The sequence below is a fragment of the Anneissia japonica genome, unplaced genomic scaffold (assembly GCF_011630105.1).
Source record: "Anneissia japonica isolate Jap-2015-1 unplaced genomic scaffold, ASM1163010v1 scaffold287963_len587249_cov193, whole genome shotgun sequence".
In the NCBI taxonomy this organism is placed as follows: domain Eukaryota; kingdom Metazoa; phylum Echinodermata; class Crinoidea; order Comatulida; family Comatulidae; genus Anneissia; species Anneissia japonica.
In genome coordinates this window covers 425,273-452,354 of record NW_022750702.1, presented here as the reverse complement: position 1 = coordinate 452,354, position 27,082 = coordinate 425,273, and the positions used below count along the sequence as shown (strand labels likewise).

The 27,082-nt window shown below is 35.7% G+C and overlaps 1 protein-coding gene across 2 annotated transcripts; it reads left to right on the top strand.

The window, feature by feature from the left end:
* Nucleotides 1–27,082, top strand: LOC117121511 (atrial natriuretic peptide receptor 1-like). Of its 2 annotated transcripts, none has more exons than XM_033266740.1 (19): nt 1–20; nt 5,406–6,171; nt 6,668–6,969; nt 8,946–9,081; nt 9,707–9,931; nt 11,294–11,384; nt 12,192–12,288; nt 12,593–12,730; nt 12,910–12,987; nt 13,759–13,935; nt 16,299–16,467; nt 17,142–17,300; nt 18,009–18,183; nt 18,910–19,050; nt 19,406–19,529; nt 21,229–21,297; nt 25,725–25,899; nt 26,152–26,250; nt 26,919–27,082. In XM_033266740.1, exons 2-19 carry the CDS (start codon nt 5,487–5,489, stop codon nt 27,020–27,022), a joined length of 3,144 nt encoding a protein of 1,047 aa, XP_033122631.1. In that variant the 5' UTR covers nt 1–20; nt 5,406–5,486; the 3' UTR covers nt 27,023–27,082. The 2 variants fall into 2 exon arrangements, with proteins under 2 accessions (XP_033122631.1, XP_033122630.1); XM_033266739.1 differs by lacking the exon at nt 1–20 and adding an exon at nt 2,841–3,105.

The window sequence follows — 27,082 nt, the reverse complement described above, 5'->3', positions numbered from 1 at the left end:
GCCATATCTAGGAAAACCAGGTGAGTTCATTTTACGTAGATATTTAAATAAGGTAAAGAAACACTTAATTAAAGAGGTAAAATTCATAACTTTATGGCAGTATACAAATGTTTCTCATTTTATATCTACTAAGGATCAAACCCCTAAGGAGTTCAGAAGTTCTGTTGTCTATCATTTTAAATGTCCAGGCTGCAATAGTGATTATATTGGTAAGACAGATAGGTGCTTAATAGCTAGACTTAAAGAACATTCTTCACGATCTGATAGTGTTATATTTGATCATGTTAAAATCTGTGAGGCATTCCAATATGTTTTAGGATTACAGGGTATACTTGAAAATGATAATGTCGTCTGTAATGTAAGTAATAAATTAGGTTTAATATTTTCTAGTACTAACATTATTGACAGCTCCCGAAATTGGTCTATCCTATTGTTTAAAGAAGCGTTCGCTATACGTAGACTACACCCTTTTCTTAACAATGGGCTCAGAGCTTCAAAAGAACTTTCTTTGTTTTTGTAGGTATCTTTGATCATTAGAGTAAGAATGCTTTGATCTTTTGTTTAAATCACTGCTATGTCACCTACTAGAGGTAATGTTTTGATTGGTTAAACACTTTTGGTACTAGTGCATATAAGCTTGTTAATATGGATAATTTTTTTCATTCCTGATGATGACATAATTAATGTCGAAATATTGAATCCCAACACGATGGCGTGTATTTCAATATTTGGAGTATGTATTATACTTTCTTATCTGAGATTAATCAGTGGACCTTTTGGTTTTTGACTACTATTAGATTAGATTACAATACGTCAAACTGGAGGTAATAATATAATTTGCGACATTTCTTAATACATCATGTTGAGAGAATGTTTAAGTCGTTTAAGCATACATTATCCTTGGAGAGCCTCACGTGCCAGTGGTGGATTTACAATTTAGTGATAGGGGTGACCACAGGTGGCCGTCGAGATGACGAGCCCCGAGCTAGCGTGGGGGGGTTTGGGAGTCCCCTTCCCGAAAGTAAGGATTAAAAAAAAAAGTGTTTAGACGCTCTTATAGAGCATTCTGGCTTACGTAAACATTTTACAGTTCGTATCTATTAACGGTCGTCATCTCGAGAACTTACTTTTTAAGCACACCTTTGCAATGCAATGCGTTAACATTTTATTTGTTAAATTCTTCCGTACTAGGGTATGGTGCAATCTACCTGTAAATGTTTGTACTGTAATGAACTACTTTTTTTCCAACTTTACTCTCACTTTGAAATTTATCGTTTAATGAAACACTGCCCATGGCTATTCGTAGGGATACGAGTAGTGCTGTGATTTGCTAAAGGAACGAGGCCTTGTATATAATACACAATCTAAGCGCATTCTGACTTTTTAATTTAAGTTGAATTTTTACATTTAGACAGGCCAATAACATAAATGCATCAAACAGAAAAGGAAATATCCACCTTCACATAAATGATATCAGCAAATTAATATTATACAGACTGTATTTATTGTTAGCTGGATTTAAACAAATATTTATTTAAATGCAACGCCCATAGTTTGAATCTATATAAGGAGTACCTACACGCCTTCTTGTACGCATTAAAAAAAATATGGACAGGCCATAGCATCAAATTATTTAATATAAAAGGTTTTCAAACAGAGGATAAAAGTATATTTTTACCTTTAATGTATCAGTTAGCAACCGACATGTACAGTATTATGAAAACTAAAAATTGAATGTAGCTGAAAGCTGATAATATAAACCAGGAATTTAAAACCAAAATTTAAAAATGTAATTATAAACTTTAGCAGTCGATCTGAATGCATATAATTAATGATGTAACAATAGTATAATAATGATTTCTGACAAAATGGCCTGGAATAACATGATGAGCAAGTTCCGTACTTAGTTTCCATCTGTACTATGCATGCTACGCTTTCCCTTTCCATTCATTGTTATTGTTAAGAATTATTCTATCTTGACTTTTTACATGTGGGAAAACGGAATGTTGACAATAAGAACGATAGACAGGTCTGCATCATGTTTTGACCAAAGCCTATCAAGCCTTAAAAAACTAGCTAGAACTTTTACAATTTGGATTTTTTTTCAGAATGGAGGGGGGGGGGGGGGTTGGCTTATATCTGCCACTGCGTGTATTTTCAATGTGATGTTTTCAGAAAAATGTTTTGTCAGTCTTTCAACTTCAATATCTACGAACATTATGTTGTCAGAACAGTATTTATTTTTAATTCTTTACATGGTAATAATTAGCATTAATTCTGTTATTTTGTTCATTGTTATAAGATTTGATCAATTTTAATGCTTATTTTCCGAAGCATAATACATTAGTGTCGTTTTTGTGTTTTCCGAAGCATAATACATTAGTGTCGTTTTTGTACATATACGGCCTACACATTTTTGCATATTCTTAATATCAAATTTTCTTTGGCAAAAACCTGCCGTATGCCCATATATAGTCATGATGTGGTTATATATCATGATGTCATCATGACCCTATTTAGGCATGTCACATGTTTTTGTCAAATACAATTTGTTTTTCTGGGCAGAGCTTAACAACATGTTGCATGCCATAATAACAGAGATGTTAGGGGACCAACAATTGAGTCCTGAAATACTTTGCATACAGTAATCGGACAGTGTTATTGATAGGCCTATTAGTTAATTGGGTTCTTTTAGAGATACTGTATAACCATTTACAATATTGTACATGTGCTGAAAATCCATATCTCAATTTAGCTAATGTAGATTTTATGATTTATCTAATTAGAAAACATTTCATATAATTATAATAATGAACTCGCTATTCCATCTATTGGTCGAATTTAATTCGTCGTTGGAGGCGCGCACTGTTAGATTGGCAATTCACGATACAAATGTTTGCATCGTTGCAAACTTTTACTTTATCGTCTGCGGATAGTGTTGCACATTGATACTACTAATCGCATCTGACACCTCGGCTCCCAGAAATATTTGAGCTGGTTTGATGAACATGTAGACCTATACGTAGTATTTTTTAGAAGTCAATCAAACGGACAATTAGCCGTCAGAGTGGTAGTATTGATGACACTAAATCTACACTTGTTAATGTAAGTACAGTACTACTTTGGTGTTTTCCTAATACAGTGGACTGGCCTCGTTCCTAGTCTTTATCATCATCATAATCGTCGTCATTGTCATTGTCATCCTCAGCACAACCCTCATCATCATCATAACCATCATCATCATATCATCGTCATCATCATCATCAACATGATGATGATAATTATCATCATTATCTTCAGTGTGTGGAGCTGAATCATTAGTATATAAGATGCTTACCTTCACATCCCAAGGTCCTGGGTTCAATTCCTGTCACAGCATGGCTTTTTCTCATGACTAGAAAACAACCCCATTTTCCTATAGGCCTACTCAGCTTTAATAAATGACTTGGTGTATAAAGCATCGTTCCATCCTGTAAGTGGCGAATGTACTTGCTGTTGGATATGAAGGAAATAAAATCATCATCATCATCATCATCATCGTCATCATCATCATTATCCTCATCATCATCATCATCCTTTGTAGGCCTAAATATTATTTTGATTGTGTTTTGTTGTATTATGGATATCCATGCATAACCAAGATAACTTCACAAGAAACAGAAATTATTGTATAGCCATTAATTGTTTTTATTACCGTAAATGCTCGAATAAGTGCCTCACCAAACCGGAATTTTTTCACTAAGCGCTGCTCTCGAATAAGCGCCGCGTAAATTAATCGAGAGTATGAAATAAAACACTTTAAAAAACAGGGTTTTAAATACTATGTATATAGCGTTGAAATAAATAAATAACACAATGAAGACATATGTATTTCTTTATAAACGTTTGTATATGATGACGTAGGACTTATGGTAGGCATACTGAACTACGGGAGTACTTGAGATAAGTAACATTACATGCATGGAAAAATGCCACGCCACAATGTTTTCTTTATAAGCGTCGCTCTCGAATAAGCATCGCACTGAAGCCTCCAAAAATGGTATAATCACTTTGGCGCTTATTCGAGCATCTACGGTATAATACATTGTTTTGTACTTATTACTTTCACATACAACAGCGACAGACATAACAATTACATGATGAATTTAATGCTCCTTTTTTTTTAAATTAATTATTTTTTTGTGATAATGATCTTCTTTTAAATGTTAACGTCTTGTATCTTCCGACATTAAGCTTTCTAATATTTTATTCAATTTACTCTACGGTATAATACATTGTTTTGTACTTATTACTTTCACATACAACAGCGACAGACATAACAATTACATGATGAATTTATTGCTCCTTTTTTTTTATTAATTATTTTTTTGTGATAATGATCTTCTTTTAAATGTTAACGTCTTGTATCTTCCGACACTAAGCTTTCTAATATTTTATTAAATTTACTCTGGCAAGAAAACACGGGAAAAGTGCAAAATTTCCACAAATCGACAATGTAAGCCAACGTGAAACACGGGTGTTTGTGCGACAAGCACGTATACTAAGCCCTGTTCTGATTGGTCAGTGGTTTGATCAGCACTTCAGAAGGGTCTCGTTATTGCGTCGAGTTTACGCAAAAGAAAGGGTGCTCGTGTTTTTATATCGCAGTTTATTTACGCCAGATTCGTGGGAAGAACTGCAAGTTTTGATATTTAAACTATTATTTCGGCAAATTGATTGAGGCCTGTCCCGTCTGAGACTTGAACGTTCGGTACATCCCAGTTAACAATATTACGTTATAAGAACGTTATTTTGTAGAACCATAATGTACGTAGTTATAACCTAATTTCACGTCACAACGTTTGAACGTTTTTACAACGTAGTGTGAACGTTATTTTGTGACATACCTACCCACAACTTTCGCGAACGTTATAAGAACGTTTTGTGTTTGGTGGGATGCTACACTAAATTAACAAAGTAACTAATGAAAAGCTAAATTATAAGCCCGTAAAACATCAGTGACTTTTTCTTTGTACTTATATACAGTGTTCTAGGAAATTAGGGTGATAAATACGCACGTCCTTCAGGCGACAGTGGATTTTCCGCTTTTGTGACTCCTGAGCCGTCATGCCAAATGAATAAAATAAAATAAAATAAATAAAAATAATACGAATTCGCGTGTTTACACAAGGAAATTGGAATACTATATAACTAACGTAAATTTGAAATTTGTAATAATGTATTTTGTTTTTCATTTTATTACCCAGGAAAGTGCACAGTATATGCTTTAGCACTTTTCTTCACTAACGCAGAATATCTTCGAAATTCATGTTGTATTTTAATATTATTTATTATCTAAATAATTAAAAAATGCGTTTTTAATTTTTTTACGGGAAATTCTTTCTTTTTAAACATATTTTTTTCAGGATAACAAGACGAAGCCAAGTTAGAGATAACGACCGATAAAAAGTGTAAACAACTAGTTCGGCCGTCAACATTTTCATAGAATGATTGTTAATAGGACTCAATTTATCCTTTTCATTCCGTTAATCCGTTTGGCTTTAAGTGTAGGATCGTATGGAGTAACTAGTGATATTGTACTAAGTGTCATGCTGCCGTACACTGGTAGGTGGCCAATTGGTTCGCACATCGCTACTGCGGCTGCAATAGCCGTAGATGACATTCAAGGAAACTCATCTCTTTTACCGAACCGGTCCATCGCGGTAATTTTGAATGATACGAAATGCGAGGCCGTTGTAGCATTACCCAAAGTGATTAACCTTCTGTCAAACGAGGTGGTAAATGGCCTGCATGGATTTATCGGTGGCGGTTGTAACAGTGTCTGCGAACCTATTGGTCTGCTGGCAGCGGCTTTCAACCTTCCCATGATTTCATGGGGCTGCACGTCGACATCATTGTCGGATAAACTTGAGTATCCTACATTTGTTCGGACTGTTGGCCCTTACTACAAAGTCACACCAATGATTCTGGAGATGTTCAGTCGTTTTAACTGGTCAAGAGCTGCCATACTTTACTCGAGTGAAGAAGCTTGGCAATTAACATCTTTGAAAGTTCGAAATATTATGCAAGATGCAGGGATATTTATTTCGCAATACTATAGTTTTGAGCCTGGACCAGAGAAAAATATATTTGAAGATAAATCGTTTACGGAAACACAAAATAAAGCTAGAAGTAAGAGAACGATTTCAATACACAGAATTTTATTTGTAATGTAACATAGTTGCACGGGCTATTCTCATTAAACAAAGTTAAAATAAATAAAATGTTTAAAGTACCGAAATGAGCAATTGCCACATTAGCCGTGACATGAAGTCAATGAACCAAGTACAGATTAATTGATGATATAGGTTAACTTATATAGCTCTAATGGGCCATCAGTATTTCTATCTAAATAAACCATGAATGCCTTTCACACACTAGATGCATACTAGATCATGTATTGGTTGGTAACATATTTTTGAAATTTTAAAGCCATGAAAACATGTTCTGATATGTTGTACAACTTTTTTCCCACCCTTTCTCCCGGGTTTTTAAAAATTAAGAAAAATGTTTCCTTACATTACAACATATCTGAGTTTTCGTCAAACATCTTCCCAAATATGTTTTTCCTCCGGAGCATGGCTTTAAAATTCCAAACCAGTGTATCATAACACCATCTTTATTACAGTAATCTTGATATTTGGATGCGGAGGAGATGTTCGTGATGTCATGCTGCACTCACTTGATCTTGGCATGATCAATGGCGAATACATCTTTTTCACCGTCGATTTATTCGACTACGCATACGTAGGAAACAACACTTGGATGGGAGATGACGGCAGGGATGATGACGCCCTCTTGGCGTTTGGCAGCATCTTCAATATACACATACTGGAGCCAAGTACACAGAGGTATAAGTATTTTACGGCTGAGGTCCGGAAGAGGATGGCAACTGATTTGTTCGGCGACTCTTTCAACGCGGAATATAAGGTAACAAATTAATATGGTCAATGAAGCGCCATCTACGGTAGAATGCCAACGTTTGAAGTGATAGAGGGCGCCACAAAAATGCACATACACATACAGTATCATTATTATCTTCGCCAGGAGATATATGTTTTCAGTCGTGTAAGTTTATGTGTGTGTGGGGGGGGGGGGGCGGGGAGAGTGTGTTTGTGTGTGCGTGCGTGTGTCACACGTTTTGGTGTTTTCGTGTGGTTTTTTTGTATAGGCCTTCGACATATCTCAAAAACGGCTGCACAGACATGATTAAAAATTACAGGGAGTGTTAGGTATGGCCCAATAAAGAAATTATTAATTTTTTGTGACGGTCAGGAGTAGGGTGTGGATGTGAGGTCGACCATTTAAATGAATTTTAAAGTCCTAGACAAGATATCTCGAAAACTAATCAACTGACATGAATGAAACTTTCGTGAAAATTTAACGAAGTTGCAAGGAAGAAATGGTCAAGTATTATTCACGATCCAAATCGGGGGTGAACTTGAGGGTCATTAGAATTTTAAGGTCGTACGTGTTTCTTGTGTTCACAATATCTCAAAAATAGCTTCACAAATCTTAAATGGAAGATACAGAGAATGTTAGGTATAACCCAAGGATGAGCTGATTAAATTTTGATGACCATCCGGAGTAGAGTTTGGATATGACAACAAATTTAAAGGAAAACGTCCCAGACCAGATGTTTCAAAAAATAATTGACCTATCTAAATGAAACTTTCGTGGAAGTTTAAGCAACTTACAGGAAAGAAATTATGAAGTGTTGTGACGATCCGGGTGTGCATTTGAGGGTCATTTCAAATCCTAAGGTCCCAGACCTAAATATCTCTAAAGATAATCAATGGCTCTAAATGACACTACCCAGAACCATTCGTCATGTTTCGATAAAGAAATTTTTAAATTTTGGTGACCATCCGGAGTAGGGTGTGGATATAAGGACCATTTAAAGGAAAACGTCCCAGACCAGTTGTTTAAAAAACTAATCAACTGATATGAATGAACCTTTCGTGAAAGCTTAACCAAGGTTATTTCTATTTCCAAAATATTTCCATTTCAACACCAATACATTGTATTTTGTTTGTCAGCTATAAGAGTAAAACTTGCAAGTAAGTTAAGCCAGAACATGGCAGTAATTGGCAGGTGTACGACTGATACAATAAGAGGCGTTCGAAATGTGAAGTGTTTATATTTTGGTGTCAATTATGGACCATTCAAAGAAAGACGTCGCAGATCAGATATTTCGAAAACTAAACAACTCATCTAAATGAAACTTTCGTGTTAGTGTAATTTTTTAAAATTTTGAATACTGAATAATTTGGTAGTGCCTTTTTAAAATTACATCAAAAAATATTTTTATGAATGAGTGTTAATGACTGTCTTTTTCAGTGATGATATATCTTTTGCAATAAATTGAATAGATCTTGCTTTTACTTTCTGTTTTTAAGAATAATTGTACAGTAGGCCTATATAATTTTATAATTGTAATGGGAATATTCTTAATTGTGTGTTTTTACAAATTGAAGTAGTCTTTTTATCGAATTTAAAGAATTGTATAAAGTTATTAAGTAAGATAAGAATTATCTGAATTTTGTAGGAATTCTGTTTTTGTTAATTGTTGTCATTCTGATGCTGGTATAACGTTTATATTACCGTTATACAGTATATTAATAATATTTTTTTAACCTTTTAATTTATCTTAAGCCGAGCACTCACTGCATCGTAAGACGACGGTCATACGGACGTAGGCCGACGAATCCAACTCCGCTCCCTGTGAGCGCCAGACGACACGACGCCATCTGCTGATTGGCGGTGGTAGTCTGAACGGATCGTCATTACATACGATCCGTTGCGCGCGCGTCACTGCGTTGCATTCTCCATAAAATCGCCTCGGCCGACGACCTTAGGTCGCAGTGAGTACCCGACTTTATACCTTGTTAAATTATTTTTTTTAGGTTGATGTACACGCCGCCACGTTGTATGACGCAATACACTTGTACGCAGTGGCACTTCACGAAGTAATTGAGGCTGGAGAAGACGAATACAACGGGAGGACAATAGTTAGCAAATTGCTCAATAAAGGATTTGATGGTAAAATCAAGATGTCTAAGAAACATTCAATTCTAAATTTCCCTCAAGATATACAATAGATCTTATTTCTATCCCTCACACCTGCCTGTCTCTTATACACATCTTATATATATATATATATGCCTCTATGTCATGGATGGTTTTACATTTCTATAGCGCAACCGACTACGGTCTCCAAAACTTGTAGTTAACAAAACATGTAGCCTATATATGCAGTTTTCCTCTCACAAAACAGAACCCTGAGAACAGCTACCTATAGAAGCGTACTCATGTTAAATTGCTAAGACCAAAGGATCTATGAAAGCAATCTATTATTACCAAATGCCATAAACTAATTGGGGAGGGTTAGAAAGAGTTTGAAGAGTTTATTTAACGGTGACATACCGGTACTTACTATTGAAATACACATTGGAATATGATAGCTCATTAAAAAAAAAATCACATTTTTTTAAATTATTCTATAATGATAATAACTATTAGAAAAATATTCATAATTTCATTCAATATTACAATTTTTTTATTTAGATGATGTAATTTTCCCCAAAAGTCCCAATATAAATTAAAATGTATAATTGTGCTACTAACGTGCGTTTTTCGAACATTATATCTTATTTTGTTTTCAAAGGAATTTCAGGTAGAGTGTCTATAGACAAACAAGGAGATCGCTATCAAAACTTTGCCTTGCAAGACGTCGGAGGAAAGGATACACATGATATTGCTGAGTATTATTCAGAAGAAAAGCTTTTTATCTTTACAGATGACGTTATTATTTGGCCAAGTGGGTCCACTATCCCACCCAAAGGCCATCCGGATTGCGGTTGGGACAACGAATATTGCCAAACTCCCCTCAGTTAGTCAACAAATATTGTATCTACGCTTAGAATGCTTCTATATAAATGCATTCTTACAATCAACAAAAGTAAATTATTTTAAATAAAATTTACAAACCAATTATATTCATATTTCAATTCAATTCAATTCAATCTTAATTGTCCAATATATATATATAAAATACATCAGAAAATCTTTGTTTATACCCTGCAACATATAAAAGGTAGGAAATTCAATATATAAAAAATTAAGATACACACTTCAATTTACAATTCAAATATAAAAGTTAAATAGATAAAAGGTAAAAACAATTCCAAATTTACAATTTAAATAAAAAGCTAAATTAGATGTACTGTACAATTTAATTAATAGTTAGATAGATGTGATCCAGGTGTTCTCTCAATGGGTAGCAAAAATTATCTTTCGACATATTTGTTGTGAATTATAATAGAGTGTAGCACAAATGATTTGTTACAGCGTTTAGTACGAGTAGGTAAGGAGCGGATACATATATGGGATTAGAGAAATTCGTACTCGATGTAGAGTGGATGATCAGTTTGAGAAAGTATACGTTCTACCATGAAGAGAACACCTGCATCATATTTAAAATTAAGCTTAGAAAATGTATCCTACTGCACGCCCCACCCTTCTGGTGATCTTTGTCAACAATCTCGTATCTTTCTCATATAAGCTAGCCTCCAATATAACCCGATAGAATGAAATCACACTGAGTATCATTGATTGATAGAACATTTCTAGAATTTTTATCAATATTAAATTTCCTAATTTGCTGTTCGAAGAATCTATCTGCACTCCCTTTAAGCGCTTGACGACGCCGACGTCGTCTGCTATTGTTGCGGATGTCTGAGTGGATCGTCATCAAACACGATCCGTAGCGCACGTTTCGTTCTCCATATATATTCGTTTCAGTACAGTGTTTGCCCGGCTTATGTATTTCAATTCAAACCTGTATGATACTCTTTAATGACCTCCGTTATTGCTGTGGTTTTTTTCAGGTTGAGACATGTCTTTTTAAATATTTTACTCCTGTCGTTGGTTAGACTTCCACATCAGTTTTCATTGTATTTTGTTATATATATTTGACCATCAAAATACACATTGGGGCCAATAAATAGAAATATAAATAGATATAAATAGATAATTATAATTCAGGTCAGAAATATTTAAAGTAAAAAGTTATTTTGACTCATGAAGAGTCAGCTGTCTCAAATAATTATTATGAATCTAGATACAGTAATATACAAACGAAAAACAGAGTAAGGTTAAGAATGCAATTGTTTTTTTTCTAGAAATAGATTTTTAATACCGTTTAAGGATTTAAAATCTGTCAATTTTTAATTTTAAAAAATTCCACCAACAGGTTTTGCGAGTATAATTGGAGTGTCAGTTGGAACGACATTTAGTGTGGCTTTTGTTCTGCTATGCGTTCTCGTCGCGTGTATGTGCAGGAGGTATAGTTTCGAACTCTTTCAAACTCATCTAGGAAGTCAAAGACAAAAGGGAGCTTTCGATTTGAGCTATGACGTGACCGTAGAACGGAATCACTCATACGTGACCGTAATGTGTCCTGGAATAGACCTTTCCGGAGTGTCAATCAAACTTAACAACTGACTAATCAGAACAGCGCTAGGAATACGCGCGCGTCTCACAAACACACGCGTTGTCCCACAAACGCACGTGCTCGCTATGTTTTAACACTGTCGCCTTGTGGGACCTTAGCAACAATATCCAAGGGGCGGGGCTTAGCGGAAAGGTCCATTCAGACTAGAACTCAACATTGTCGTATGGGCAGATGACTTTATGTGACGTCATTACTTTCTAGATTTTAAGTTTGGTTTGCATAAAATCGCTACACAATCTATACAGCGTTTTCAATGAAATCTGTGCACTGCGTAGCTCTCCCCATCGCAATCGGGACGCTCCCTGATTCAACTGACCAACGATTTTTTTTTATAGAAACCAGGCTTTAACGTCGTCGCTCGAATCCAAAGCGTCCTGTCAGTAATTTACTTTTGTGCACTTGTAGATCGAGTGAGCAGGCAGCTCTTCATGTGTAGGCATATTTACCCGATTGATGAGTGTGCATTGGTTTGCTCAGGGAACAGTGAACTGTTCCCTGGTTTTTTGCTGACACGTACGAATAAACATATTTGTAATGGATATAAATGTATGAATACACAAGTTTACCTTCGTTAGTAAATTTTCTAAATATATTTAAATGAATTATTCAAATCGAATGTTTTACATTACATTTTCAGATACTTTAATTATGAATTGGTGCTAAACAATTTCAAGTTATGGCTGGTTGACTACGATGATATTGATTTTAGGCTCCAAAAATCACAATATAATTCGGTATGTAAATAATATTTTATGATTCTATTACATCGTTTTGTTAAACCAGTACGCCGGGGTGCGAACTCGTCTTGAAAGATGTACTGGGTTCTTTTGAAATGTGCAAGAGCCAATTGTGTAGACTGGGCCTACGGTTTATAGTCGTTACCGAGTGACTTGTTTCACCACCAGAGACCGATAGGCGAGTGTGCCGCTCGGACTATTATCATAAAATACTTTTTTTATATTTTTTTATGGCGAATAAGAATTATCAGTGTCAGTATATTAAGGGTAATTATCATAAATCATCAGACATATCTTTCAGAGACCGCGTTCGGTAAACAACAGTTCGTCAAACACGTCAGCCAAGAGTGTGGGTAACGGAGCGGATAGTAGAACAACCTCTCCTAGTTGTTTTATTCCTGTCGATAGCATGAAATACTGCAGAGTTGGTTACTACAAAGTACGTATAGAATATTCCGACGAGAAATGTATACACACCGTGTCAAAACTAGTAACACCTAGTAACTTAGCAAAGAGAGGTCACTCAATATATTAATTTCATGAAAAAAACTTCCTAGTACTTAATAGATTCCTTGGAAATTTTGAAATGCTATTATAGTTTGCTAATTCATCTAACAGGGAAATGTTGTGGCCGTCAAACCAGTGAAAAAGACAAGTGTACTATGGAACCGAGAATTATTCATTGAGATGAAAATGGTAAGTGGTTAGATGACATAACCTTTGTAAATTTAGAATATTGTAACGGACCTGGTCATTGTCAGGATGTCCACGGGTTCGGCCAGAGCTTTGGGCCCTGGACCTCAGTAAATAACAAATAATGTACGAACTCAAATATCACTCTCCAGTATCTCCGATTCAATTAACATTTTCAGCTGTGATTACTCATCCTATTACGCCCACGTAATGACAATAATACATAATACGGGGCATCTCGTAGTTTCGTACCAATTTTATTCAATGAAAAGTCTGGTATCTCCCTTACCACGGAAACTCAAATAGGGGAAAACATTGGTTAGATTTTTCTTCCTCTTGTCCACTAACCAGTCCTCTAGGATAAATATAACTCCCGTCCTGACTCACACACTGGATGCTCTCGTACCGAAAGTCAAGAACTGCTCCAACTTCTAACATGGGGGGAGCTAAATTCCGCCACTAGCACCCTACCCGTATCTCTAACATGGCACGTCCATACACTTTGAGTGCTTCACTTGCTGCACTGAGGTACAACTGGTACTATATATAATTTAACAATATTAACGGCTATCTTGATTTATATTGTATATATTTATATATATATAATATATAAATTATTATTTTTCATCTATTTCACTTTGTATATATATAATTATTATTATTCATCTATCTCTTTTTATATATACAGTATATATATATATACATATATATGTATATATATATGTATATATATATGTATATATATATGTATATGATTATGTCTTCTTTTTTAAGATGATGGAGCTACAGCATGTAAATATAAATCATTTCGTTGGCGTTTGTACTGTTGCCCCTAATATTGGTTATATAATGATATACTGCAACAAGGGCAGCCTGAGGGATGTGATGGCAAACTCTGATATCACTATTGATGAGCATTTCAAATTATCATTTGCTTCAGATATAGCGCAGGTGAAGTTGTTTACTTTCTTATTTTTTACATATTTATCAATTTAATGACCATTTCCGTTAAAGCCCGCGTCACAAAACGACAGCTTATCATACATATACATAATGTTTGTGGTACATGATTGGTGCAGTTGTTAAGTTTGATTGACGTTCCGGAAAGAACCATTATCATTCTTAATAAGTCCTGGTCACTCAAGATAAGGGATAATATAGATATTATAGATTTTGGAAGTTCAATGATGAACGAATAACGCACCAACGCAAATCGAGTATAACATTAACATTTACTATCTATTTTTATCCTTATTGTTGTCGGAATCGTTATCTTTATCATTATTATTTACATTAATGTGAATAGTTTCATCTGGTTCGCTGTTTTAATCGATAATAAACCAAAAACAACGAAAGCTCGCTGAGTACGTTTACATCCATTGTGTTTGGTTAAATAACATTAAAAAAGATTTAATGTTATTCTTATTATTATTACATGCCATAAAGGATTTGACGTCATAGCAGTTTTTTCTTCTCTGAGTAGGCTTATGCCGTTTTAGATGATAAGATACTCTAAAAATAGATAAATGATTTATCATACAGTATAATATTTAGGCCTGGTTTGCTTTGTAATATGTATTTATAATTAATCATGAGGAAAGTATATCAAATGTTGGACGAAATTAATCCACAAAGATACTCAATTTCGCTTAATGTCTGATTTATATCTACTTACGGCTCTGAGCCAGGAATCAAGTTGCAGGTGTAGATATGATAAGTTACTTGAGATTATAAGTCGTCATATAATGAATGACATAGTGTTCTTAAAATATCTTTTTTTAGCTTCTTTATACTGAGTAACCTCAGCAACAGTTGGCTAGTTCGAGCCGACTCGAGCTAATCGACTGTGGGCCAGAGTAGAGTAACAAGGTCTGACCGCCGGCGGTTACGCTTTATAAACCCGCACCTTGGGCATTGTTTGTATTATTATATATATTCATGGTGCGACTATATAAGTTAATGATGTGATGTCATTATAACCATTATTTTATGCATGTCACAATTTTTATTTTTGTCAAATATAGAATTTGACTGGAGGACAGGGCTTTAAAGCCGATGATATTACGGGAAATTAATGCTTTGTATACAAAACAATTTCCAAATATTACAGAATGATCAGTTTACAATTGAATAACACTGATAAAGTTGATATGGAAAATAAAATGTTCAAATTGATAACTATAGAGGGAAGAGGGAACACAATGTCATGAATTTTTGATCCACCCCTTCCCCCATCCCCAGTGCATTCGGCCTCAAAATATTTAGTTATTTACTATAAGTTTAGACTGAATCTGTCGGCTAAATTTCTGTAACACCGGACCCAAATCTACTATGATAGGTCGAAAGACAAAAGATAAATTTGTGGTTGTTAGTTAAGCTTAAACTGTAACTCCTTTAATTTAATGAACTAATGAATTATAGTGCGTGCATGTAGAAATAAGTGTGTTTATTTGCTCTGTCCCCGGTTGAGTTTCCAATTGTCACTTGCTTGTTAATTTCTGGACATAAGGCATTTTGTCTACGGTTGACTCTGATGATATTTCTTTCAACAGTACATCAACGGGTACCTACTTTTGAGTGTTATTAGCAGCAGCAGCAGCAGCAGTAGCAGTAGCACTGCAGTAATAGACTTGTAAAATATTCATCTACTTTCATGAGCTTATGATATATTATTTAGCTAAAACAAAATATTCCATATTATTATTGTTTATTATTGTTAATATTATTGTATTATTATAATTATCATGGCTTCATTATCATTAACAGCATCATCATTACCATAATAATGATAATTATTATTATTATTAATGCATTATCGTTTATTTTAATTAAATTAAAGAATGGAATTCTTGACTACTTCAAATAGACAGCTGACCTATCAAATTTTCAAACTCTTAATAAATACATTTTAATAGATAATTCGGAAGACTCAATTTCCTTAAAACTTCTTTTATTATTTTGTGTGTTCTTTATATTTTCTTGATCCGTGACTTCGTCTTGTTTTTTCTCCATCTCTGCCCTTGGATCCCATTATAAATAAGTTGTTATAATATTAACAGCTTCCATCCTTTTTTTTTTTTTTTTTTGGTCTGTGGATTTTTTCTTTTTTTGATGAATTTTAATATATTTTGAAATTGTTATATCTTTAGGCCTATATTTTTACCATGCTTTATATTTTTTAAGTTTTTTTTTTTGGTCTATACTGTAATTTATGTTATATGGTATTTTGATTTCCAACTTTTTAATCTGTGTGCATGTTTTTTATGATGCCAAATAAAGAAATCATATCAAATAATGTTTTCCTTTAATCATAGGGATTGCTATTTCTCAGCCTTAGTCAAATGAAACATCACGGCAACCTGAAGTCCTCAAATTGTGTTGTAGACAGCCATTGGGTTTGCAAATTAACTGATTTTGGATTTAGTGTGTTTAGAACTCACGAAAGAGTGGACAACGAATTGGATGAAAACGAACAGTGCAAAAGTATGCTAATAATTAACCCGCCCTCTAACATTCATAATATGATACTGTGAGAATCAGCTATCAAGCTCAGAAATGGCTTTGTTCTAGTTTTAAATCAGTAAACAAGAATAGGCTAAAACGTTTAAATATAGCTGAATTACATGTGCTAATAGCAAGTGGTCATATTTTACTTTACACGTTTATTAACACCTTGATTACATTTTTGAAATGCCGTATTTATTCGAATAAACGCCCAGTTGTTGAGAAGGGTTTTTATTCGAGGGAGCGTTTGTTCGAGGGAGGGGTCTTTTTTTGTTTGGTGTAAAATTGATACTATATAAGCCTACTCAAATACACACCCCTTAATTTCTACAACTACAACAGATAATTGCCGTCAACATGTGTAGTGTGATACTAAAGACTTAATTATTCCAACCAGGTTAGAACAAATATAATTCTACTGGAATAGAATAATAATAGAATGTGTTGAGAATGAGCTTCAATAGTTTTGGTTACAGTCATTTGTGGGGGGTGGGGGAGGTGGGGCGTTTAATCGAGGAAAAAACAAACGCCCGCTGTGTTTACTCGATGGAGGTGCTTATTCAAAGTGGGGTGTTTATTCGATAAATACAGTAATTCTGCACAACCTTTGCCTTTTTCACTGTTGCTCAAACCCTATTGCTATTTTTAATTAGAACTACTATGGACAGCTCCCGAAATATTACGTCAGACAACTGTTGACCAAAAAAAACTGTCAATTCAGGCCGACGTATATGCCTACGGTATCATTCTTCAAGAGATCGTCCTCCGAACTGGACCTTTCGCTTCTCTACTGGAGGTTATTGAACCCAGAGGTAATCGCTTGTCATCGTTAGTAATGTGAACTTTCAATTGGGCTACAAAGTAGCTTCGGTCCAAGCCAATCCTAGGGTGCGGAAGAGGCCAAAATCTCAAAGTCCAAGTGACATCATTATACTTCATATCCTGGTCGGTCTTGTATTACATTTTTTATTCAAAAAGATCCATCATTCTTTCTCTTCTTCACTCTTCACACACATTTTGTTAAAAAATATATCTCTCAGGATAGCATGACGTACCTTTAATTAATGTAACGGTTGGGCGAGCATTTTTGAAATTGTGAATATATCCCATGTATGATATTATTACCTGAAATAATATTGTTGTTGTTTACGAGATACATTAAATACACTTTTATTTACTTTACATTTAGTTATTTTTAATATGTATAAAATTAAAATGAACAATGTGGATCGTTTAGCTTGTATGTTTCCACACTAATAAATATGCCGGCACTCACAACTGAAGGCTTCGGCCCGAGCTTTCTGCCACAGATTTTGTCTCAGCAGACAATACATTTGCCGTTGAAATTTCACAACTCAACTTCGTGCATACAGTAATTGTTATGGTCATCGGGTGCCTAAAATGGGCGCGTAATAATATGGAGCGTAATGGGTCAGCAATGTCATAAAAACAGTTTTTACAGGCATTCAAGGAAGGAGGAATGCTGTCTTAGCAAGATTTTTCCTCTTTTGTTTTAATAGATTTAATTCAATCGGTGAGACTCGGCACCGTTCCGAAGGTTCGTCCAGCTGTTCCTTCTGATTCGTGCAAGAAACAAACTCTAAATCTGATGAAAGCATGTTGGGATGAAGATCCAGAGAAAAGACCAACAATTAAGAAAATAATAATTGAAATTAAAGAAATCTCAGGTGGAGGGTATGTTCTTTGCCTGCGTTCAATATATCTGCTGATATTTTAGTTGCATGTCAATGTGCGTGTTGCTTGCATAGCTTCAGTAGTTATTATTTTAATTTTTTATGAAATTGTAAATAGTTATATTGTTGTATACCGGCGTTTATTGTACGATGTTGCCCGCTATTTTAGGAAGTTGTGTGCCACAGTCAAGTCGCTGCTGTATTTATCAAGAATTGATTTAATCTATTTAATAAATGAAAATTTACAGCATTTACAGTTTCTGATAAGGAGATCCGGTCTTGTCCTTTGTTTAAGAAGAGTGTTTATATTTGTATCTTGTCCTAGAGCCTGTCTTGTCCTTTAAAATGCTTAAACATTGATCTCTCTTTGTTACACGCATGTGCCCCGAGTACAAGTGCTCTACCCGTATATACATAGAGTGTAAAGATTGCCTCCAATCAAATTCGAATTTTCAACGAAAACTCAAGTGATAGGGTCTCTGCATATACAATATCCTGGTTGGAACGATTATTTTACTGTTTAGAATATAAACATTGCACTAACTGTCTTTATTAATGCTATACTTCTATAAAATATGTTTATGTAGAGCATAGGCTTATTTCATTTAATAATAATGTTTGTATATTCTTCAATATGTAATCGATATTATTATTCTTGTAGTAAGTTGTTTGTAAGTGAACAAAACATGGTTGTTTTTTTTACAGTGTATTTTTACTCATCTTACAGAACAATTAATATTATCGACAATATGATTAGAATGATGGAAAAATATGCAAATAACTTGGAAGAATTGGTTCACAGTCGGACGGTGCTGCTTGAAGAGGAAAAACAAAAAACGGACAAACTCCTTTACCAAATGTTACCTAGGTAGTTTTTATGCATTATTTAGGAACAATATAAACAATGTTCGTTTGCGGCGGTACCGTTTATTAGCAATTTAACTTCACTTTCATCCTAATTATAGTTTGTAAACAATGTGAAGTTTTTACTGCACTAGACCCATGATCGTGATAATATGATATGTATGTATCCACAAATAAGATCATGCAGCAAAATAATACGGTACACATTATGATAACGTAGCATACCGACAACAAAATCAGCTACATTACCGCTGTTGTCATAAATAACCATTATTATTATCATCATCACCTTAATAATAGCAAATTAATATGATATTAATATTTTTTGGTTCGATCAATCTTTTGTTTAAATATTTTAGATCTGTTGCTGATCAGTTGAAGATGGGTCTGGTGGTAGAAGCTGAATATTTCGACGATGTTTCCATTTATTTCAGTGATATTGTCGGTTTCACAAAGTTAGCGTCGGAGAGTTCACCCTTGGAGGTTAGTATCGTGTGGTCCAAACCGGAAGCATTGTGTGAGATAATATTTATTTCGATAATAATGAAAAACCAATACAATAATAAATATACATAGGTAAACAAAATAACAACCATCACAAAAAAAAAAAAAAACCAAAAAAAAAAAAAAAAAAAAAATGGAAAAACATAATCATCTTGGGTCCTAGCTAGAAGTAGGTCTCACAATTGGACCCAGTAAAGAGGTAAAAAGGAAGTAAATAAAACAAGACTAAAACAAAATATTAACTAAACAATAATAATAGGCCTATGTGCATACATTTTCCTACTTATATTTCTTTCAATTTAACTAATTCATATTTCTTCAAATTAAATAATTAATTACTAGATACATGTAATAGAGAGTTTAACTTGCCGAAGCTGAGACTGAAGTTTTTAGGTACAAATGTCCCTCCTATCTTTATTCACATTTAAATGATGCGGAACAGCAATACATTTTATTCTTTTAAAAATGAACTAAAAAGCGCTTTAATATAGCTAAATATTGTTTTTATTCATGGAATTTTTATGATAATTTTATGGATTATTGAGAATAACTTTAACATTGTTTTGTTATTTTTAATAGTTTTAAATTTTATAGAGAATATATATTTTCATTGTGTTTTTTTAAATATGTTTACTGCATGTTTTGTATATGTTATAATGTTAGACTTATATAGTGCTTAATTCCAACAGGGCCTCTAAGCGCTTCACATTATTACCCTCGGTCATTAGATCAAGCACATATGGACACTACTCAACTCTGGGGAGAATTCCATAATGTTGTAGCTATAATTAGCGCATTTTGTCTTTCAGCCTACCAGCCAGGTACCCATTGCACTCTTGTGTGGGAGAGAGGCAACCGTAGGCAAGGTGCCTTAAGCGAATTTACAGCGAGGGATTGAATCTCCGACATCGAAGTTGAGAAGCAGAACCGCAGACGCTCCGCCAAAGAGTCGGGTTGGCGAAATCTGTCCAGAATACGGGCTTTCTCAGTCCAGAATACGGGCTGTATGAGGGCGCTGTTGTCCAGGGAATACGGGCTTTCTCTGTCCAGAATACGGGCTGTGAAATCTGTCCAGAACACGGGCTATATGGGGGCGCTGTTGTCCAGAATACGGGCTTTCTCTGTCCAGATTTCGCCACACCTGCTGCCGCCAAACTGTGCCTACATGAGGGCCTCATTGAGTCAGCCTCGCTGTAAGACCTAACGTCATAAAGAAAGTTGAATAAATAAATAAAATAATAAATGAAAAATAAATAAATATATTAATTAATAAAAGAGACAGCATACTTAATTGAAGAACCACACATGATAATTCGTAGCAATGTTACACACGTCATTAAGTCCCGGTAAATTAGAGGAGCGGTTTTGCGCAGCTGTTGCGATTCGGCTTCTCAACCTCAGTGAGGTCGGAGGTTCAATCTGTCGCTATGCAATTCGCTTGTGGCCTTGGGTAAGACACTTCTCTGTTGTCTCCCTTCACTCTAGAGGACAAGTAGATGCCTGGTAGGTCCAAACACAACATGCGCTGATTATTAGCTGCAACTCTATAGAATTCTCTCCAGGGAGCTGAGTATATGTGTTCCAAATGTGTTTGATCCAATGACCGTGAGTTGTAACATATTTTTAATAATAAATGCTCACATGGTTAAAATTGTATAACTTTTTTGTTTTCTATTAGATTGTGGAAATGTTGAATGAACTGTACACAGCGTTTGATTCCATAATTGATAACTATAAGGTTTACAAGGTATGCTTCAATTATTTGTTGGTCTAATGTGATAAATTTATTAAAGAACAGGAAACTAATACCGTTAATCATTCAAACAAAGCGCAGCTTTACTTTTACATTTTGTGAAGACTTAGTCAGCTACTTATTCCAACTTGGCGCTTATACAAATTATTGTACAGTAGTTAAAAAAAACACCAGACCTATGTGACTTAATCTATTGTGTGTTTGGTTGATGCAGCCAGCCAGCGGTGACGCCAGAAATTGTCCGACGGAGGGACAAATTCACCCAGCCCCCATCCGCAGGCGCTTGCAACCAGCGTTTTATGTCTAGTTGCTACCAGTGGCGGCTTCAGGATATATTTTCTGGGGGGGGGGGGCTGGGGCTAAGTTTTCCAACTGGGGGAAGATTTGTTTAAAGAATATCAACCTCTGGATTGCCGAAAATGGCACTCTCGACTGTGACAGACATGTGTTGGCTTGGTGTGGGCCTATTTTTATATATTTTATGGTCTGATACTGCCCGACGAGCTCTGTCTGGCGGGGGCTTAACCTGTCCGGGAGGGGGGAGGGGGTTTAAGTCCCCCAGCCCCCCCCCCCGCTGGCGCCGCTACTGGTTGCTACAATCAAGAGTTACAATCGATCCAACAAAGGAAAAGCACTATCTATTTCCTTACATTCCAAAAAGGAGGATTTTGGATGCTATTTAAAATTTGCTGGAGATTGAAAATTGTGATCAATCACAAAAATCACAAAATCAGAAGCATGATCTCAAACATCAGAACCCAGCTTTTATTGTTTAAAACTGTCAGGGCCCCATTGAATGGAACTACGGTATTATAGTTTATATTATATATTTTTTAAACTACAATGTCGGGGCCCCTCGCGCCTGGGGCTTTGGCGCTCCCCCTCCCCTCCATCAGCGCCCGAGCGTGGCGCCACTGATGTAACAACTGTTGATTTTAGCAACCCAAAAACGAACGGCGCTTCAGAAAATACAGTACAAGTCTACCAATTATTCTCGCAAACTTTACATCCTATCGCGTTTTTTGTGTTTTAAGTTAACTTATTTTTTTTTGAAGTGTACAGTTTTTTGGAATATTTTAAAATCCTTAAGTTAAATTTATTTATTTTTTAAGTTTTTTTTAAAATTTTCAATGCAAAATAAATTCGGTCGTTAATATTGATCTTGGTACAATGTAAACCTGTAATCATTTGACTACTTATACAGAATGTTACTATATTATAGGCCTAGACTAGGACCAGGCCTCCTACTGTAGTATAGAGGCCTAGTCCAAGACCTTGTTGTAAATCCCAGCCCACATAAGCATAGCCTATAATGCCTAGCATTGGGCTTGTTTTCGCGTTACCCTGACCATTAAAAATTAGCAGACGCACTGGGAAGCGTTGTTCACGGCATTGGACTGCACCGAAAAATGATTCCCCCATCATTAATGGAACAGGCCCACGTCACGCTTGGCTGACTAGTTTGATTTACATTTCGCATGTCTTCTGTTGTTGTAAAATGTATTTCAAAAGAGTCATGCTTGGCTGGTTTGACATACTATGGGGTGCATTCAGATTATGTACTCGGCATAAAATGTTATCGTAACATTATGTTCTCGGCACATGTTCACATACCACACCGAACGAAAAAGTTCTTGAAATACGATCATTCAGATTATAACACCATGTTCTTGGCATTTATGCATGTGTAACATTTTGAGAGGAGCTCAGAGTCACTGTAGGCCTAACTTTATTTCCATTTTATTAAATTTGTCTCAGGGAATCCCGATCCCAGGGTCTTCTTGAAAATCCAAAGATTGTCGGATACCTTTTGGAACAGTTGCTTATTTCGAGATCCTTTGGTACTTTGTGCTTCTATCTCCCTTCCCAAAATTCAACTACGCAATTCATTTCGATGACTGCACTCCATGTGCTTATTCTGTCATGTTCAGAACATGTTTTCAGCATTTTGTTTTGTTCCAAAAAAATTATACATTCATTGGTGCTCTGCCATTCTGGCAGGTCTTATGGCATCCAGTATTTTAGAGCTGCCTCTTCTCAGCTCTTCTCTTAATTTGAAAATAACTGTCACCCTGTTTCATTTGATCAAACGCCCCGAGAAACGCGCTTTTCCTTACTCTCTGTGCTTTCCTCGGATGGATCTCGACCAGAAAGCGTATATTTTTTGTAGTTAGGCCTAGATAATTATGCAAAACCCAGACCTAACTAAAAAATAAAAATTGCCACAGTATGTAAATCAAGTTAAAATAACACTTTTTTACTCGTGCAGCTTAATCAAATATTAGATCCATTAGTATTAGCATGGTAACATCAGGGAGTTGTTAACAACTCCCTGGTAACATCAATGTATTTTTAAAAATTAGACAGCGACGTTCTCTTAGATCAGAAGTTTTTGATGACCTTTTGACCTGAATTCTGCAATATGAGATTTTCGGGTCGATTCAGTCGAGACGGCCCGAGTGGAGTTTCATGTAAATGTTTCGTACGGACAAAAAAGAAATCGCCCACTGCTTATGGCACAGGCACACAAAATGTAAATCAAAACTAGTCAGCCAAGCGTGACGTGGGCCTGTTCCATTAATGATGAGGGAATAATTTTTCGCTGCAGTCCAATGCCGTGAACAACGCTTCCCAGTGCATCTGCTGATATTTAATGGTCAGGGTACCGAGATCACAAGTTCAGGAGGAACGGACGGACGCACCCCCCCCCCCGTTGTTCACGGCATTGGACTGCAGCGAAAAATTATTCCCCCATCATTAATGGAGCAGGCCCACGTCATGCTTGGCTGATTAGTTTTGATTTACATTTCGCAAGTCTAGTGCCATACGCAGCAACAGTGTGACCACTGCTGCCAAGATCTTGGGTATTTTGACTTGGTCTTGGGTTATGGGTATTCCGTTCAAATCCTTGGGTATTTTATTTTTACTAAGAAAATTAAACATTTTTGTCAAAGGGGAAGAATTAAGAAGTAACAAAGTATATGTCAGTCCATTCAAGTAAGCAAAACTCAACGAAGTGCACACAGTGGTTGCGCCAGGACCTTCCCGACGGAGGGGCTAAAGGCCCCGGTGGAGCGAATCGAGTCTCACTTGGCTGGGGGCCAGGGGGGGGCCGCCCAGGGTCCCGGTGGGGGCCACGGATATTTGATGAATTATGGCGAATTTTTATTACTTATCTGATAGGCATCGAGTTACTACAGTATAATAATGACTTCATGTAGGCTATGCTTTTTAATGTTGAAATCAGCTTCCAAAACCAAAACATTTTGAACAAAGCAAGAAACAGAGTATGCAATGTAACCATCTAATTTATTTTCAAATCCTCATTCTTGAAAGTAAAATGCTATATTTTGGAAATTTTGCATGAAATCTGTAACCACGTTGTCATGGTCGAGGTTGCTTCACCTATCACGATGTATTCCAAACATCATGATGCTATCTAAATGAGCATTTGTCATAACAGAACGCAAATTATTTTTAATTAGTCTCATTCAATTATTATTATTATTATTATTATTATTATTATTATTATTATTATTATTATTATTATTATTATTATTGTTATTATTATTGTTGTTGTTGTGATGAAAAGTTAAACGATATGGTGGCTAAACGAATATTACATGTAAATATTTTTTTTTATTTGTTTGTTCCCCGACAAAATTTATCGTCTTTCCTGACAGGGGTGGGGGGGAGATCCCCCTCTCTGGCGCCACCACTGAGTGCACATAACATTGTTAATTGACTGTTAATTGCTATAAACATGGGTTCAGAATTGTTTATTTGTGATTTGCTTTGCCATTGATCTTACCTAATTAATGCATTACATAATAAAACTTGATCACTGATCTACTGATAACACTGGCCGACTGAGGGCGTATTTTCCTATCTGTATTATCACCTCATGAATATTAATTTTAATAATTAACACAAACAATTAGAATAAAACATGGTTTATAAATTGAACTAAAAGGGAAACTATACATACGTAAAACACGTTTTTTCAAATTTTAATGCATTTTCAGGAAGCCTGGGTAATTTTGGGCAATTTCTGCTGAATCTTGGGTAATTTTGACCCAGTCATTGGTATATCAAAAATTGTGAGTGGTCGCGCTGCGCAGCTAAAGTCCATGTTCTAGTGTTGTTGTAAAATGCATTTCAAACCAGGCTGGTTTTTGATTTACGTTTTGGAATAGAATTTTGAGAGGGCGTTTGATCAAGTTAGACCTACGTTTTGAATTTGAATTCCATTAAAAAAATTAGAACTTCATTTTAGGAAACTAGATCTACATTTTGAGAAATTTACGCCTACGTTTTAATAAATTAGACATTGAATTTTGCATTTACATTTTGATTTTAACATGGACTTTTGCTGCGTATGGCACCCCATACATATAGGCCTATACGATGTTTTACTCCAGGTAGAGACAATCGGAGATGCTTACATGGTAGTATCGGGTCTGCCGGAAAGGATAGGCAACAGCCACGCGTCCGAGATAGCAGTCATGTCCCTAGAATTACTGGCCAAAGTGAAAAATTTCAGCATCAGACATAAGCCTGGATATCGCATGCAGTTACGCGTTGGAATTCATTCAGGTAAAGCGCCCTCTTAATATATTAAAAGTGACACTATTGACGCACATCTTTTTAGTGTATTTTTAATTTTGTCAACCAGGGGTGGATTCCAGAATCTTTCAAACGATGGAGAGGGGGACAACATTCAGAATAGATAAGTGAATAAACACTTATTTCACTAAATAAAATTGATATGCATTGATTCGCGCCTGTCAACTAACTTCTATTTTAAGATTTTAATTTTCAAGCATAATTTTTTTTTCTGATTGACAGGTTCGGTTGTTGCTGGGGTTGTTGGATTAAAAATGCCAAGATATTGTCTTTTTGGAGACACAGTAAACACAGCATCTAGGATGGAATCTGGCGGCCTAGGTATAGTCTGACTCCCACCTCTACCACCATTTCTGCTACTACTACCACTAAACAGTGCCTATATTGTTAACACTCAATAATATTACTACAACTACTATTACCGTACTACTTTGTTGCTACTACTACTCTATCTTTGTTTCTACTACTACTGCTACTACTACTACTACTACTACTGCTACTGCTGCTACTGCTGCTGCTGCTGCTGCTGCTGCTGCTGCTGCTGCTGCTGCTGCTGCTGCTGCTACTGCTGCTACTACTGCTACTACTGCTACTACTGCTACTACTGCTACTACTGCTACTACTGCTACTACTGCTACTACTGCTACTACTGCTACTACTGCTACTACTGCTACTACTGCTATGCTACTACTACTACTACTACTACTGCTGCTGCTGCTGCTGCTGCTGCTGCTGCTGCTGCTGCTGCTGCTGCTGCTGCTGCTGCTGCTGCTGCTACTACTACTACTGCTGCTGCTGCTGCTGCTGCTGCTGCTGCTACTACTACTACTGCTACTGCTACCACCACTAATACTACTACTCTACTACTACTACTACTACTACTACTATTACTACTACTGCTACTGCCCCCTCCACCACCGATGCGCCACCACTTTATTTTTACTAATACGTTTTCACAAATATAGTACTATTTTTTTTAAACTCCAAAGCAATGATGATCCAAGTAAGTAGCGCAACACATCATGTTCTGTGTACCCATGGCGGGTTTCAACTTGAAAAGCGTGGACAAATATCAGTAAAAGTAGGTGCATAATTTAGTGTTGTATAACAAAATAGCGATTTCAATCGAAATCTAACGGTCATTACCAATCCA

Excerpts from the sequence above, each read along its gene's own strand:
- LOC117121511 (XM_033266740.1), top strand. The coding sequence starts at position 5,487 with ATGATTGTTAATAGGACTCAATTTATCCTTTTCATTCCGTTAATCCGT. Across the intron at positions 11,385-12,191 it reads GTCGCGTGTATGTGCAGGAG|ATACTTTAATTATGAATTGG; the intron begins GTATAGTTTCGA and ends TTACATTTTCAG. Across the intron at positions 12,289-12,592 it reads AAAAATCACAATATAATTCG|AGACCGCGTTCGGTAAACAA; the intron begins GTATGTAAATAA and ends CATATCTTTCAG.